Source organism: Barbus barbus (genome assembly GCF_936440315.1).
Source record: "Barbus barbus genome assembly, chromosome: 14".
NCBI classification, from domain to species: domain Eukaryota; kingdom Metazoa; phylum Chordata; class Actinopteri; order Cypriniformes; family Cyprinidae; genus Barbus; species Barbus barbus.
Window position 1 is genome coordinate 5764924 of NC_136742.1, and position 16887 is coordinate 5781810.

The following is a 16887-nucleotide window of genomic DNA, read 5'->3' on the forward strand; positions in this document are numbered from 1 at the left end:
TATCGAGCGAAAAACGCCGGGCAACAACCAATCTCTGTGAAAAATAGAAGATGAAATGCAAACAGGGTGTAAACATTGTTTTCAGAGGCGTGCTCTGCCCTAAATTTGACACGCCCCCAAATCGGTGGTGTTGTAGCGTTGCCAGTGGCACTGAGCGCAGATTTAAAGCTGTAGTGGAAACGCACCGTCAGGCAGAATACTCTCACTGAGAGCATAAGTCTCACCCTTCTCCGCTTGCGGCTTGCCTTCTTCGCTTGCGGCTTGCCTTCTTCAATGAAGGCCGCCCCGCCCTCTCGTTTCTCCTCTCTCAGCAAAGCTCGTGCTCTCTCTCCCCGCTGCATTTTGATCCGCCAGTGTGTTTTACACGTGAGGATCAGTGACCCTCGTTAAATCGAGCGGCTCTATCCTCCTAGGCGGATTGGAGCTGAACGCTCACACATCCCGAGTGCTTAACTTGATCTGCCAGTGCATGTTACTGTACATGTGAAGATCAGTGCCCATATTACATTGAGCAGCGCAATCCTTCTAAGCGTATATCGGAGTGGAATGCTGTCACAATTGTGAAGAGCTTCACAATTGTGTGTGTGGCGCTGAGGCTGCGCTCACCACTGCGGGTTGCTTTCACTATTGCTGCACTCGCAGATCCCCTTCTTCAATGAAGATGGCCCGCCTCCCCTGCGCTCACATGTCTCCCCTCCCAGTTACCTAGAAAGAAACGGCAAACTCGCGGGGTTGAGCAATCAGGTTTGAGTGATTTCACGCCAACACAGCTCCTGTGTTTCACACTCCACACAGCTCTTTGATCTGCCAGCGCTGCTTTCACTATAAAAGCGTCAGTCTGCCCCTGCTGCACTCACGATTCCCCTTCTTCAATGAAGGTGGCCCCGCCTCCCCTGCTCTCGTGTTTCTCCCCTCCCAGTTACCTCGGAGAAGAAACAGCGAACTTGCGGGTTTGAGCGATAAAGCTTGAGTGAATTTACGTCAGCACAGCTCCCGCATTTCACTCTCCACGCAGTTCTTTGATCTGCCAGAGTGAGAGTTTATGTCTCGCTCTGCTTCGCTCACAGCTCGCCTTCTTCAATGAAGGTGGCACCGCCTCTCCCCTCGTCTGCTACGAGTGGATCTGAGAGACTGCGCGCAGCATTTTTGATCTGCTGGTGTGTTTAAACACAAGGATCATCAGTACCCCTCTTCTAATGAGCGGTTTCATCTTTTTAGGCAGATTGAAAGAAAAGGCTGTCACCATGATTATTTTCACTGACAGCTTCAGACGCATCGGAGCCACGCCCATGGGGGCTGACTGCTCTCGTTACGAAAGCATCGAGTCTAGCGCCCCAAACGGCCTCTGTCATGCCTCCAAGCACCCCGTTCAGCTCTGGGTGCCAATGGCAATGTGTTGGTTGTAAATACTGTTGTGAACTCTGGGCTCATTCATAAAACATCCACACAACCAGCCGCTGTTACAGGGAGGAAAATCAAGCAAGCAAACATTTTCAAAGGAGAGCAAATTCCTCCTCCATTTATTGCGAGTGTCGGGTCCCCACAAGGCGACCCGCCTCTCGAACCAATCCAACCCTTTGCCATGCGGGCTGAGGCCTGGCAGGCCATCCCCAGAGTGTCAGACTGGGTCTTGGGGATAATAAAATGAGACTATTCCCTTCAATTCGCTCGATGACCCCCGTGATTCAGCGGCGTGGTTCCCACCTTGATTCACAGCAAAGGCGCACACATCCTGCGGTCCATGGTGATATATTTGCTGGCGAAAGGAGCCGTAGAAATTGTTACCCCAACTCAGAGCGAGTCAGGCTTCTACAGCCACTACTTCCTCATCCCCAAAAAGGATGGCGGCCTAACGCCCATCCTAGATCTTAGGCACCTGAACCGCGCCCTCATGAAACGGCCGTTCAGGATGATTACATTGAAACAGATCCTCTCGCAAGTGTGCCCAGGGGGCTGGTTCTTTTCGTTGAATCTGAAAGACAGCTATTTTCACATCCAGATAGCCCCCTACCACAGACGATTCTTGAGATTCGCCTTCGAGGTAGTGGCATACTATCAATACACGGTCCTTCACTTTGGACTGTCCCTAGCTCCTCGCACTTTTACGAAGTGCATGGATAATAAAATCCCATCTGTCTCAGCCTCTTTGGTCAAAATAGGAGGGTCGGCTTCACATCAACTGCCTAGAAATGCTGGTAGTATGTTTGGGCCTTCACACCTCTCTGCCAGACCTAAGGGGACACCACGTTTTAGTCCACTCAGACAGCATGACGGTGGTGTCATATATATATATATATATATATATATATATTATCGCCAGGGCGGTCTCTCTTCGAAGCGCCTCTTCATTCTGGTAGAGCGCCTCTTGGAATGGGCTTTGCTCAACTTGCGTTCACTGAGAGCAACGCATGTGCCGGGCAGTTTGAACCAAGGTTCAGACATGCTATCTCGGAGGAAGGTCCCCTCAGAACAGTGGATGCTCCACCCACAAATGGTTCAAGAATCTGGGGAGATCTTCGGCAAGGCAGAGGTCTTTGCCTCAGAAGACAACTCTCATTGCCCGACTTATTTTTCGAAGGACAGGGATGTGTAGCCCCATGACTGGCCCAGTCTCCTCCTTTACGCTTTTCCCCCGATCGCCCTGATCCCACAGGTACTCAGGTGAATCAGGGAACAGAAACACAAGGTTCTGTTAGTGGCCCGCTTTGGATTAAGCAACACTAGCTCGCAAAGCTGTCTCCACTGCTCTCAGCAGCCCCGTGGTCCATTCCCCTGAGACAGGATCTCCTCTCTCAGGTGAACAGAACGGTAAGACACCCCCAGTACGAGCTGTGGGATCTGCACCTTTGGCCTCTCGATGGGAGCCTGCGGATCTCCCTGAGAGCGCACTAAATCCAATCTCTCAGGCTAGAGCACCGTCTGAGATGCCTCTATGCCCTTGGGCGCAGACCCAATTTCCTGAGACATATCTCTGATATTGTCCTATCTGCAAGAGCTGTTGGATAAGGGTTGTTCCCCTTCCACACTCAAGGTCTAAGTAGCAGTCATATCAGTCTCTCACGCTCCTATATCTGGCCAATCGGTGGCTAGAAACAACCTAGTTGTTAGTTTTTTTGAAGGGGCCAGGGAGGCTCAACCCGCCTCGCCGCATTACCGTCCCTACATGGGATCTGCCCACTCTAAGGAACCCTCCCTTTGAGCCACTACAGTCCATTGATCTTCATCCCCTGATGCTAAAAACTGCTCTGGTACTGGCGTTAGCATCGGTAAAGTGTATGAGAGATTAAGAGGTGCTCTCTGTGAGCCCCACCTGCCTTGAATTCGGGCCCAGTAACTCGGAAGTCGTCCTGAAGCCAAGGCATGGTTATGTACTGTGACGAGTCGGCTGCCTCCCCCCTGTCAATCATCACCACCCCGTCCCTTATTCGCCGCCCTTCACCAGGCTCCCGACGGGAGTGGGTGTGTGAGAGAGGAGGGGCGCTGAAACAGCCAGGGCTGGCGGCGTGTGATGAGGCGCACCTGACGTGAATAGAGCCTCATCACCGCCGCCGTTTAAACGCCGAGCGCGCCTCTCCTCGGGAGACCGGTCTCTTCCCCGTGCATGCACGCTGGTGTCCTCGTGGGTCCAGGAAAGGGAGCGCAGAGGGAACTCGGCGATACGGCCGTCGGGCGAGGACGCCGGGCCGTGGAATCCCGTCGAGCACCTGGGGATTAAGGAGTTGGACGAAGCCGCCACAGAAGCCGCCTTCACCCGCGCCCCGGGACCTCCAGACGGGAGCGCGTGCGGCCGCCGGACTCCGCCCCTTACCTGGACCCTTCCCTCTTGAACACTGCCTTCCTTCACGAGCCCCGCAGCACAACGAGGACACCAGATCCCTGTTTATGTTGGACACTTTTCCCCCTTTGGACACTTTATTTTAATGTTTTGTTTAATAAAAACCTCTCCGAGGCTTGACGCCACGCCCACTGTGTCTGTCGTTGGCTCCTCCCGCCACAGTACCTAAAGTGCTCTCTAATCCATTCAGAGCACAGGTAATAACTCTACTGGTGCTTCCTCCTTTGGAGCAAGACCAAGAGCTGAATTTACTCTGCCCCGTCAGGGCATTGAGAGTTTATGTTGAACGCTCTGCCCCATTCAGGCAGTCGGAACAGCCCTTTATATGCTTCGGCGGCCACACAAGGGGGTTTCCGGTCACGAAGCAGAGACTTTCCAAATAGATAATTGACGCTATTGCGCTAGAATACTCTTCTTTGGACCTACAATACCCCATGGGAGTAAGAGCCCACTCAACTAGAGGCGTCGCCTCTTCCTGGGCTTGGTCTAGCGGTGTGTCCATTGCAGAGATTTGTGCAGTGGCTGGCTGGGCCTCGCCGTCAACATTTATCAGGTTTTATACAGGCTTGGGTCCTGTCTGCATAAATGGGCTCACTCTTGTCATATGACAAACCAGTGTTCAGGCGTTTGCCTTCTTCCTGTACGATCTTGGCCCTCACTGAGTTCCGAGGCTGTACTAAATTATCTTGGGACGATTATTCAAGGCTGGGTTGACCTCTGTGAGTTTGGCCCTATTGCCTCCTGCGGAGCTTCCCTGCAAAATACTTGGTCCCTCTGGGCCCCCTTTAGTGCTTAAGCCAAATTAAAGTATTAGTCGTTTCTCTAGCATAGCAAGGCGGGATTGTACTGGTTCCCCATAGCGTCTTAGCAGACGCAGTACGACTGAAGTATTGATAGGGAACGTATTCTTACTAACGTAACCTTGGTTCCCTGAGATACTGCGTTGCTGGCCATGCCATTTAGCTGCACGACTCAGTCGTCGCTTCAGTCGAAGTAACCTGAGGATCCTATGGCGATATGCTCGCTTATATAGCCAGATGGCCCCACCCATTCGGGCGGGCTTCGTCGCCATAGGCTCATGCAGCTCCGATGGCTGTGCAGTTACACTCTGTTATTGAAAAAGGCTTCGGTCATCGGAGAACAAGAGACGCAGTACAAGTGGCGTATCGACAGGGAACAAAATTTTGGAGGTAGCAAGGGAGAGAAAAAAACAACAACTTGGGAGAAATCAGGCTATAACTGGGGAGTGTCCTATCATGCATCTGGAAACCAAAACCTTTAATGTAAATAATTATTGTTTTTTTCCCTTCTGTTACATGTGTGCATTATTGTAGTTCCTCTGTTTATTTTGTTTTTGTTTAATTTTACCCAGTGAGTTAAAATTGAAGTATATAATTTCTTTAACACTTCTGTTGTGTTTACACATTTTGTAGAATATAGAATACATATATACAACTGCATTCATGTACTTAAATATATTTCTGGCCTTAGGGTTAAAAAGAGGGTGTCTGTTAAATAGAGAATGCTGTTTCATAAATGTGATCTCTTGAGTATTTGTATGTATTTTATGTAAAATGTGATTTTACCACACGCACATTTACTTACATTTGCATTGACACTAAACTTTAAAATCTTTAAATTAATAAAATGTTCTTTTATATATATATATATATATATATATATATATATATATATATATATATACTGAACAAAATTATAAACGCAACACTTTTGTTTTTGCCCCCATTCTTCATGAGCTGAGCTCAAAGATTAAGACTTTTTGTATGTACACAAAAGGCCTATTTCTCTCAAATATTGTTCACAAATCTGTCTAAATCTGTGTTAGTGAGCACTTCTCCTTTGCCGAGATAATCCATCCACCTCACACGTGTGGCATATCAAGATGCTGATTAGACAGCATGATTATTGCACAGGTGTGCCTTAGGCTGGCCACAATAAAAGGCCACTCTAAAATGTGCAGTTTTACTGTATTGGGGGAGGGGGGTCCGAAAACCAATCAGTATCACGTTCATTGCGTGTGTATATATATATATATATATATATATATATATATATATATATATATATATATATATACACTCACCTAAAGGATTATTAGGAAGACCTGTTCAATTTCTCATTAATGCAATTATCTAATCAACCAATCACATGGCAGTTGCTTCAATGCATTTAGGGGTGTGGTCCTGTTCAAGACAATCTCCTGAACTCCAAACTGAATGTCAGAATGGGAAAGAAAGGTGATTTAAGCAATTTTGAGCGTGGCATGGTTGTTGGTGCCAGACGGGCCGGTCTGAGTATTTCACAATCTGCTCAGTTACAGGGATTTTCACGCACAACCATTTCTAGGGTTTACAAAGAATGGTGTGAAAAGGGAAAAACATCCAGTATGCGGCAGTCCTGTGGGCGAAAATGCCTTGTTGATGCTAGAGGTCAGAGGAGAATGGGCCGACTGATTCAAGCTGATAGAAGAGCAACTTTGACTGAAATAACCACTCGTTACAACCGAGGTATGCAGCAAAGCATTTGTGAAGCCACAACACGCACAACCTTGAGGCGGATGGGCTACAACAGCAGAAGACCCCACCGGGTACCACTCATCTCCACTACAAATAGGAAAAAGAGGCTACAATTTGCACAAGCTCACCAAAATTGGACGGTTGAAGACTGGAAAAATGTTGCCTGGTCTGATGAGTCTCGATTTCTGTTGAGACATTCAGATGGTAGAGTCAGAATTTGGCGTAAACAGAATGAGAACATGGATCCATCATGCCTTGTTACCACTGTGCAGGCTGGTGGTGGTGGTGTAATGGTGTGGGGGATGTTTTCTTGGCACACTTTAGGCCCCTTCGTGCCAATTGGGCATCGTTTAAATGCCACGGCCTACCTGAGCATTGTTTCTGACCATGTCCATCCCTTTATGACCACCATGTACCCATCCTCTGATGGCTACTTCCTGCAGGATAATGCACCATGTCACAAAGCTCGAATCATTTCAAATTGGTTTCTTGAACATGACAATGAGTTCACTGTACTAAAATGGCCCCCACAGTCACCAGATCTCAACCCAATAGAGCATCTTTGGGATGTGGTGGAACGGGAGCTTCGTGCCCTGGATGTGCATCCCACAAATCTCCATCAACTGCAAGATGCTATCCTATCAATATGGGCCAACATTTCTAAAGAATGCTTTCAGCACCTTGTTGAATCAATGCCACGTAGAATTAAGGCAGTTCTGAAGGCGAAAGGGGGTCAAACACAGTATTAGTATGGTGTTCCTAATAATCCTTTAGGTGAGTGTATATATATATACATACACATACACAGTCATGGCCAAAAATATCGGCACCCTTGGTAAATATGATCAAAGGCGGCTGTGAAAATTAATCTGCATTGTTCATCCTTTTGATCTTTTATTAAAAAAAATCTCAAAAATCTAACCTTTCATTGGATAATAAGAATTTAAAATGGGGGGAAATATCATTATAAAATAAATGTTTTTCTCAAATACACGTTGGACACAATCACCCCTAGAAATTCTAGGAAGTATACTCCCATTCATATTTACAATTTTGAGCACTCCAGGGTGATTATGAACATGATATTATCCAGCCATGGCTTCCTATTTCACAGAAACATAAATAGGAGGGGAAAAAAACCCAAATTCCCTTAATCATCCATCACAATGAGAAAAACCAAATAATATATTTCTGATGTGCAGCAAAAGATAAATGAGCTTCACAAATTAGTGAAGTGGCTTTAAGAAAAGAGCTAGAGCAGTGAAAATTCCCATTTTCACCATCAGGGCAATAATTAAGAATTTCCAATCAACAGAAAATGTTATGAATCTGCCTGGAAGGGGACATGTGTTTATCTTGTCCTAATGCACGGTGAGAAGGAGAGTTTGAGTGGCTAAAGACTCTCCTCGGACCACAGCTGGAGAATTGCAGAAAATAGTTGAGTCTCGGGGTCAGAAAATCTTTAAAAAAATTGTCAAACAACACCTATATCACCACATGTTGTTTGGGAGAGTTTCAAGAAAAATTCTCCTAGCTCATCCAAAAACAAACTCAACTTCAAATGGGACTGGCTTCTATGGTCAGATGAAACTAAAAAAATTAGTTTTTTAGCAGCAAACACTCAAGATGGGTTTGGTGAACACAGGGATAAAAAGTACCCCATGTGTACAATGAAATATACTGCTGTATTTTTGATGTTGTGGGCCTATATTTCTGCTGGAGGTTCTGGACATCTTGTTTAGACACATGGTATCATGAATTCTATCAAATACCAACAGATAAAAAAATCGGTTACAATTTATTTCGATAGTCCACTTTAGACATGCTACTAACTATAAGTAACTTTGTAACTACATGTCAACTACATGTCAACTAATTATCATTAAATTGCAACTATATATCTACTAACTCTCAGAGTAGACCGTTAGGGTAGGTTTAGGGTTAGTAGAAGAAGTTGACGTATACTTGCAAAGTTTCTGATAGTTAGTATAATGTATGTTGTGGACCCATAAAAATAAAGTGTTAGAAGATATTAAGCAGACAGTCTACTAATACTCTAATGACTGCTAGTTGACATGTAGTTGCAAAGTTACTTACTGTTAGCAGAATGTCTAAATTGGACTATCGAAATAAAGTGTTACCAAAAAATCAATAAGTGACTGACTCTAATTAAGCCTCTCATTAAAAAAACACAACTTGACCCCAAAGATCTAGTTAATTACAGACCGATCTCAAATCTCCCTTTTCTGTCAAAGATACTAGACAAGGTAGTATCCTCACAATTATATTCCTTCTTAGAGAAAAATGTTATCTGTGAGGAATTCCAGTCAGGATTTAGACCGTATCATAGTACTGAGACTGCTCTCATTAGAGTTACAAATGTCCTGCTTATATCATCTGACCATGGTTGTATCTCTTTATTAGTGCTACTGGATCTTAGCGCTGCGTTCAACACTATCGACCACAACATTCTTTTGAATAAACTAGAACACTTTGTTGGCATTAGTGGAAGTGCCTTAGCATGGTTGAAATCGTACTTATCTGACCGCCATCAATTCATAGCAGTGAATGAAGAGGTATCATATCGATCACAAGTGCAGAACGGAGTACCTCAAGGCTCAGTACTAGGAACGTTACTGTTCACGCTTTACATGTTACCCTTGGGAGATATTATCAGGATACATGGTGTTAGCTTTCACTGTTATGCTGATGATACTCAGCTCTATATTTCTTCGTGGCCCGGTGAAACACACCAAATTGAGAAACTAACGGAATGCATAGTCGATATAAAAAACTGGATGACGAGTAATTTCTTACTGCTAAATTATGAAAAAAACAGAAGTGTTAATTATCGGACCTAAAAACCACATATGTAATAACTTAGAACACTATCTAACACTTGACGGCTGCTCTGTTGATTCTTCATCATCAGTTAGGAAACTAGGTATGCTGTTTGATAGCAATCTTTCATTTGAAAGCCATGTTTCTAGCATCTGTAAAACTGCAAAAACATATCTAGATTGCGACCTATGCTCTCAAGTCAAATGCAAAAATGCTAATTCATGCATTTATGACCTCAAGGTTAGACTATTGTAATGCTTTATTGGGTGGTTGTTCTGCATGCTTGATCAACAAACTACAGCTGGTCCAAAATGCAGCAGCTAGAGTTCTTACTAGAACCAGGAAGTATGACCATATTAGCCCGGTTCTGTCAACACTGCACTGGCTCCCTATCGTATAGATTTTAAAATCTTGTTAACTACTTATAAAGCCCTGAATGGCTTAGCTCCTCAGTACCTGAGTGAGCTCTTATCACATTATAGTCCTTCACGTCCGCTGCGTTCTCAAAACTCTGGCCGTTTGATAATACCTAGACTATCAAAATCGACTGCTGGCGGCAGATCCTTTTCCTATTTAGCGTCCAAACTCTGGAACAATCTACCTAATGCTGTTCGGGAGGCAGACACACTCTGTCAGTTTAAATCTAGATTAAAGACACATTTCTTTAACCTGGCTTAAAAATAACACACTAATACGCTTCTATTATTCAAATCCATTAAAGGATTGTTAGGCTGCATTAAGTAGATCAACCGGAACCGGGAAAACTCCCCATAACACACGATGTACTCGTTACATCGTAAGAAGCATGGCATCTACACTAATATTTGTCTGTTTCTTTCTTATTCTGTTTCTCAGTCTGTGTCCGGATCAGATGGTGGATGGGCGCCGGGAGATGATGTCTCCCTGATCGTCGGCAGAGGCCGGGACACCTGGATGAGCCCTGGGGACATATCCCCAGTGAAGACCTCGACTTAAATGCAATAAAACTAAAATAAAAGAAAATAACTAAAAATATAATAAAATACCTAACTACATAATACTATTATTGTTAGAAATTGCAACAATATAAAATAGAAATAAATACATTATACATTTAAAATTTTAATTAAAACAATAAGTAAACAATAAATAAACAATTATCTCCTGGCCAGAGGAGAACTGGCCCCCCAACTGAGCCTGTTTTTTTTTTTCTCCATTCTGTCACAGAGGGAGTTTTGGTTCTTTGCCGCTGTCGCCTCTGGCTTGCTCAATTGGGGACACTTAATTTCTAGAGATTATCGTCAATTTGATTTAGCAGATTCTATTTAAACTAAACGGATCTAGACAATGACATCTCTAAATTCAATAATGAAATGCCTTAACTGAAAATTGAGTGTTTAATCTTATTTTTATACATTACTGACACTCTATCCTCCAATTTGATACTGTTAAAAGCTTTGACACAATCTGTATTGTTAAAAGCGCTATATAAATAAAGGTGACTTGACTTGACTTGACTTATAAGACATTATAATATAGACTTATAAGAAATCTTATAATGGACCATGTTTGGATCTTCCAACCATACAATAATCCAAACACAAACCTCAAAAACAACACAAAAATGGGTCACTGGGCACAAAACCAAGCTTCTGCTATGTCCATTCCAGTCCTCTGACCTGAACCCTATAGAAAAGGAGTGAGGTAAACTGAAGAGAAGCACCGCCAACATGGAGCTGGGAATCTAAAGGGTCTGGAGTGATTTCTGGATGAACGAACGGTCTCTGATCTCTTGTCAGGTGTTCTCTAACCTCATCAGGCATTATAGGTGAAAATTTAGAGCTGTTAAACTGGCAAATGGAGGTTTCAAAAAGTATTGAACAAAAGGTTGTGTCCAACGTGTATTTGAGAAAAACATTTATTTCACAATGATATTTCACCAAACTATGCAAATTTATTTATGGGTAAATTTGAACAAGATCATGTCTATAATAACAATCCATTTCAGTCAAATATTAAAGTTTGGATGCGTTATATAGATGATTGTTTTATGATTTGGTCAGGTTCTGAACAGGAATTAGATTCGTGTCGTTCATTAATTCGAAAATTCCATCAATTAAGTTTACAATGGAAAAAAGCTGTGATTCCATAAATTTTTTGGAAGTTAAAGTAACAAAGATCAATGAGTCATTACATACAACAGTATTTTGAAAACCAACGGATAAAAAAACGTAGTTTACCGATCAGTCAATTACATAGATTAAAACATAACTGTAGTACTGAACATGAATTCGAGGAACAGGTAAAACTGCTATTTCAACGATTTCGTTCTAAAGGGTATCCACAAAGTTGGTAAAATAATGCATTGGATAAGGTGAACAAATTGAATAGACATGATCTTTTGAAAATAAATAAACCCAATAAAAATCAAATACATTTTTCAGTAAATTGTTCATTGACACATAATGAGCACAGTAATACAATAAAATCGATCATTTATAAATATTAGCACATATTATCATCTGATGAATCTTTAAATAATAAATTTAAATATCGCCCATTGTTCACTTTTAAAAGATCACGAAACTTATCAGATATATTTACACACTGAGGAAGGCTTGGTAGCCGAACCGTTTGTGTCTTTTCCCCATTGGTGATGTTCGTTAAATAAAACGGAAAAAGAAGACTGTTCTCATGAGTGCGGATCATAATTTCTTATATGATGACATTTCCCCAATTTTAAATTCTTATTATCCAGTGAAAGGTTAGATTTTTGTGAAGTTTTTAAATAAAAGATCAAAAGGATTAGCAATGCAGATTAATTTTCACAGCCTTCTTTGATCATATGTCATGTGTCATCATATGATCATGTGTATGTGTATATATATATATTGTGACGAGTCGGCTGCCTCCCCCCTTTCTATCATCACCACCCCGTCCCGTATTCGCCGCCCTTCACCAGGCTCCCGACTGGAGTGGGTGTGTGAGAGAGGAGGGGTGCTGAAACAGCCAGGGCTGGCGGCGTGTGATGAGGCGCACCTGATGTGAATAGAGCCTCATCACCGCCGCCGTTAAATGCCGAGCGCGCCTCTCCTCGGGAGACTGGTCTCTTCCCCCGTGCATGCACGCTGGTGTCCTCGTGGGTCCAGGAAGGGAGCGTTGAGGGATCTCCTGCCGCCGCCAGAGACGCGAGCCGCCGGACCCGCAGTCCAGATGACGCCGCACCCGTGATACGGCCGACGGGCCAGGAGGCCGGGCCGTAGAGTCCCCCAGAAGTGCCGCGGCCAGCTGAGGATGAAGCCGCCGCCCCTCGCGCCCCGGACCAGGAGGGGAGCGCGTGCGGCCACCGGACTCCGCCCCTTCCCTGGACCCTTCCCTTCTGAACACTGCCCTCCTACACAGCCCCGCAGCACGACGAGGACACCAGATCCCTGTTTATTTTGGACACTTTTCCCCCTTTGGACACTTTATTTTTAATATTTTGTTTAATAAAAACCTCTCCGAGGCTTGACGCCACGCCCACTGTGTCTGTCGTTTGCTCCTCCCGCCACAATATATATAAACCGTACAAACACACCTTAACAATGTTGTTAATAATAATATATTTATGATATAAAGGATTTATAATTATTTAAAATTTCTATAGCTTTAAATATAATACTGCTTACATTTTAAATCCTGCCAATATGTTCATACTGTACATTTTAGCATTTACCCAAACATACAAAAGTATGTTTTCTACGTAATTTACTAATTTAATTTAATTTTCTATTTTATTTTGTGTGGTTAACTGGAATTTATTTATGCATTTTGGATGCTTTAACTTACATATGAGTAAGCTTTCTCAGGTTGTAGAAGGAATGCTTCTCTAATCTGCTCAGAGAGACATCCACGGACAGATAGCTAAGGAAAGAATGGAGAAAATCCTGTTAAAATCCTGAGTTTTATAAAAAATACAGGGTTATTTCAAGATGCCCACCCTTAAGCAGAGAGAGAGAGAGAAAAAAACTAATTTCAGTATTTATGATGAAATCAGAACATGTCACCTCAGTACTGTACATCTGTAAATATATAAATATACTCATCAAATCGATCATTAGATCATTCTCATCAAAATGGAATCTTCCAAGATGGCCGCACATGTGTAGCAGTGTTTGTTTGTCTAAATGTTTGACCAATGTTTGCTGAGTTCGACGTTTTTTTAGACGAAATATATTATAACTTGAATCAACCAAGAAGTGGAATTTTTATATTTTTATATTTTAATGCCTCAACTTCCTGGCTAATTGCTGCCCGTTGCCTACACCATCTCACCTGCTAAGTTTTGCTGGATTTGTCTGCTGTTGCTGCCTGCCTGCGCTGACCTGGCTAATCAATTAACCCTCTCTGCATGCTGCTCTTGCTGTTTGGCCTGCATCTCCTTGCTGTTGCTGCTGCCCATGTCTCTCCGCCGCATGGTCTTCTACAGGCTTCCTGCTTGGCCTTACTGGTAATCTATGGTATGCTTATTGCTGCTTTACCTGGCTTCGACTGGTAAGACTTCTCCTTTGCCTGCACCTGTGCTTGTTTGTTGAGTCACCAAACTCTCCAGTCTTCTCTCTGCCTGCACACGCAGTCATCTGCCAAGCAAATTGCATTTCAATTTAAGCTGCAACTCTACAGTGCCGAAAATGACATTTCTTCTGCTGAGTTTTGTCTTGCTCTGGGGACACGGACATATGAATGTCTCTGATGAAACCTCTTTAGTGAAGGCTTGGGGTCCCTCATTTGTTCCCAGTATGACTTGCTCCAGGCCAGAGCTACCTGTGCAAAAACTACAGCCTCTTTATAGTGTTCCTTCTGAATCCCTTCTTCGCTCTTTATGCCTTGCTGTTCTGAAAAGCTTCACTGTTTTATCTGATAATGATCTTATGTTGTTTTTTAACACATTACATACTAAAAATGCTGTGAGCCTTGGTGCAACTATGAAACAGAGATGTTTGATTATTATGTTGTTAATTATCTGTGGTGATGTGCAGCCAAATCCTGGCCCAGTTGATATTGACTCTAAGATCTGCAATACTCCGGCTGATTTTAAAAACAGGTCTGGGTTGGGTATTATTCATTTGAATATGCGAAGTATGCTCCCTAAGATTGATTCTTTACGTATTTGGGCAAAATCCACCGATGCAGATATTATAATTCTTTCAGAAACATGGCTCTCTAAATTAGTCACAGACAAGGACATTGTTGTCAGTGGATACAATGTCTTTAGAACTGATCGGCCTCGTAAGGCTGGGGGCGTGGCCATATATGTAAAGAGCAAGTTCATTGCCAATGTAGTTTTGTCCATATCTGTGAGTAAACAACTTGAATTTTTGGCCCTAAATGTTGAGGTGTACAAAGGCATGACTGTCACTGTTGTTGGAAGCTACAGACCACCCTCTGCTGTAGCTGACACCCTTCAGATGCTGTCACAGCTTTTATCACAGCTGGAGTACAGTGAGATTGTCCTGGCAGGCGATATGAACTGGGACTGGTTCAAACCTGCTTCAGACGGATTGAAGGGTCTTTGCAGTGAATTAAATCTTACACAATTAATTGAGTCTCCTACTCGCCCAAATCCAAAACACCCAGATAAATCTACTTTAATTGATTTGCTATTGACAAATGCTCCCCATAAATTTTCTGAAATTGGTGTGTTTGCTAATGACATTAGTGATCATTGCACGATTGCTGCAGTTAGAAATGCCAAAATTCCAAAATCCAGGCCTCGATGTATTGAAAAACGTGATATGAAACATTTCTCCTTACAAGGTTTTATACATGATTTATTTCATTTTAACTGGGACAGCATTAGGCTTATTGATGATGTTGAAATAGCCTGGAAATACTTTCATGATGGATTTTTGCAACTTATTAATAAACATGCTCCCTTGCGTAAGTTTAGAGTCAAGGGACGAGATAACCCTTGGTTTTCGACGGAGCTTAGCAAACTTCTTCATGAGAGGGATGTGGCTTGGGCAAAGGCTAGAAAATCAGGGGTGGAGGCCGATAGGATTAATTTCAGACGACTACGAAACCAGTTCACAGCAGCTGTCCGACATGCCAAATCTGAATACTATCTAGCGGCTACTACAGACAATTTAAATAACCCTAGGACTTTTTGGAAGTCTATCAAGTCAATTTCTTTAACTAAATTTCATAATGAACTGCCTCCCCATATCATTAGGGACAATATTACTATCTCGGACAGATTGGCGATGCTAGAATGTTTTAATGAACATTTTGTTGCATCTGGTTCATTGTTTGACCAATCTCTACCTCCAAAAACCTCCCCTTCTGATGGTAATGCTGCTGGAAGATGTTGTGCTGGCCAGCCTTTTTCTTTTACCTTTGTCCCGTTTTCAATCGATGATGTACACAAAGCCCTAATGTCACTGGACATCAAAAAGCCTGCTGGCCCAGATTGTTTGGAGCCATATTTTTAAAAAATTGCTGTAGATTTTATTGCTAAACCGATTATGTATATTTTTAATTTGTCTTTGGCTCAGAATGTTATGCCATCAATCTGGAAATCTGCCCATGTCCTCCCCTTGTTAAAGGGAGGAGATCCTACCTCGCTAAACAACTATAGGCCTATCTCCAACTTGTCTGTGCTGTCAAAGGTTTTAGAACGACTAGTAAGTGAACAACTGAAAGAATTCCTGAGTGTTAATAATATTCTCTCAGAGTTTCAGTCGGGTTTCCGAAAGGAACATAGTACCATCTCTGCCTCACTGAAAGTTGTGAATGACATCATTGAGGCATTGGACAGCAAAAAGATGTGCGCAGCTCTTTTCATCGATCTTTCCAAAGCTTTTGATACGGTGAACCATTGTATTTTAAAACAGAGACTGCTCAACATTGGTCTTTCTGAGAAGGCAGTTGGTTGGTTTGAAAATTATCTCTCAGATAGGACTCAGTGCGTCACCTTTGACGGTATCGCTTCAGGTTTCTTACAAGTTGTATCAGGGGTTCCTCAGGGATCGGTGTTGGGCCCACTTTTATTTACTATTTATGTAAATGACCTTGGTTCAAATGTCCACAATGCTCTGTTTCATTTTTATGCTGACGATACAATCATTTACACCTGTGGAGAAACCCTTCACCAGACCTTTCAGTACCTGCAGGATGCCTTTGACACTGTACAATCTTGGCTATTTGACTTGAAGCTTGTGTTGAATGCAAATAAAACCAAGACGGTCCTGTTCTCAAATAATAGGAACTCTACAGCTAACCCTCCAAACATTGTTACCCTGCAGGGAAATTTAATAGAACGTGTGGCTGAGTATAAGTACTTAAGGCTTTTACTTGACGACCATTTGACTTTTAAGGCTCATATCCAAAATTTAGCACGGAAACTTAGGTTAAAGCTAGGGTTCTATTTTAGGAATAGGGCCTGCTTTTCTCTTGCAACAAGGAAGAAACTGGTCGAGGCTACTTTCCTGTCTCTTATGGACTATGGTGATTTTTTATATATGCACGCCCCTAATAAATATTTGCACCAACTGGATTCAGTTTATCATGGTGCACTGAGATTTATTACAGGGTGCAAACCTTTTACACATTGTTGCACTCTGTATAAGCTAGTTCAGTGGCCCTCCCTCGCTCAGCGCAGGCTAACCCGTTGGCGATTGTTTATATATAAATCCATCATTGGGACATTGCCCCCTT

General features: G+C 43.0%; 1 protein-coding gene across 1 annotated transcript in view; it reads right to left on the reverse strand.

The window, feature by feature from the left end:
* tshr (thyroid stimulating hormone receptor) overlaps positions 1 to 16887 on the reverse strand; it is a gene marked incomplete at both ends in the record, with an annotated part of 63479 nt that overhangs the window by 14531 nt on the left and 32061 nt on the right. The window contains one exon of the mRNA XM_079433170.1: positions 13021 to 13095. Coding sequence (XP_079289296.1) covers positions 13021 to 13095 — 75 coding nt within the window. The remainder of the gene's footprint in view (positions 1 to 13020; positions 13096 to 16887) is intronic.